Source organism: Camellia sinensis, chromosome 14, assembly GCF_055761805.1.
Source record: "Camellia sinensis isolate YWXY chromosome 14, ASM5576180v1, whole genome shotgun sequence".
Classification (NCBI taxonomy): domain Eukaryota; kingdom Viridiplantae; phylum Streptophyta; class Magnoliopsida; order Ericales; family Theaceae; genus Camellia; species Camellia sinensis.
This window is the reverse complement of record NC_138974.1, coordinates 17,133,117-17,134,221: the sequence shown is the minus strand read 5'-3', so window position 1 is coordinate 17,134,221 and position 1,105 is coordinate 17,133,117. Positions and strand designations below refer to the sequence as shown.

Genomic DNA, 1,105 nt, shown 5'->3' with positions numbered 1-1,105 from the left:
TTACTCTGCAAAACATTCCCTATTTTTTTCTAGTTGTAACATATAATTTCTCACTTCCTCTTTCACTTTCTCTCTCACCATCTCTTTCAACAACAATTGGAACGAGTCAAACTCGGTTATTTCATGATAACTCGTCCGATTCTGGTGGGTACTTGTCCGATTCTGGTGAGTAATCCTTAACTCGTTCGAACAAATCCCAGGTTGAGAAAGACTGAGTTCTGTACTCGGTACATCTTTCGGATCTACATCCGATCTCAATCTACTTTCATCGCTAAATCGAATATTCATCGTCGCATTAACTCGTTTTCGCCTTTCAACCATCGATTCTTCACTGCTTCGTCCTCGATAATCATAACACTTTCTCTTGAGAGTCGAATTCCAATGATTCTTGATAGCATTATCAGTACGGCTGTTAAGTAGTCTGGCAATCGTAGCCCACTTGTTTCCGTACTTTTGGTGCGATCGTACGATGATTTTGTCTTCCTCATCCGTGAATGGTCGGTGTTCCACCTCCGGTGACAGCTGATTGCACCACCGGAGGCGACACGACTTGGCCGATCTTCCCGGGACTGATCTACTTATTATAGACCAGTTCCGGGCTCCATGACGATGCACGAGCTTCTGTAACAACTCATCTTCTTCCGGACTCCACGAAACCCTAATCGACGATTCCGTTGTTGTCGACAGGTTATCCATCTCAATAAAACCCTAACTTTTAACCCTAAAACTTATAGGTAAGTATTGTTAGCGGTTTTCACACACTACGTCTTTTAAGATTTAAGAATAATAGAAGATATGTAACTAAAAAATTGTTTCCTTTCCTTTATATAGGAGTAATAATGGAATTTGATAAAAAAAAATCTTTTGTGGAAGACTAACTGCATGTTACTTGTAAGGCAAGGAAAGTTACCAAAGTATAAAAAAGAGGATCTTTGTTAGCTGTCATATTGAAAGTAGACTTCCTCTTTTTATTCAATTCAAATCAAAGATTGCTATAATTTTGAGCTGTAAAATAGTAGGAAAAAGCAATTTAAAAATTCAATTTTATCATTGAAAGAGTTATAAATAACGGTCATGTTTGATTCACAATACTAATAGTGAGGTA

General features: G+C 37.9%; 1 protein-coding gene across 1 annotated transcript; it reads right to left on the bottom strand.

Annotated features, from left to right (window-relative positions):
* LOC114257476 (transcription factor MYB56) lies at nucleotides 1-696 on the bottom strand. The gene has a single exon (XM_028197233.2). The coding sequence runs from the start codon at nucleotides 694-696 to the stop codon at nucleotides 1-3; it is 696 nt and encodes a 231-aa protein (XP_028053034.2).
* Between the last annotated feature and the right edge of the window lie 409 nt (nucleotides 697-1,105).

What these genes read in the sequence shown, in the direction of transcription:
- LOC114257476 (XM_028197233.2), bottom strand. Translation starts at nt 696, where the DNA reads ATGGATAACCTGTCGACAACAACGGAATCGTCGATTAGGGTTTCGTGG.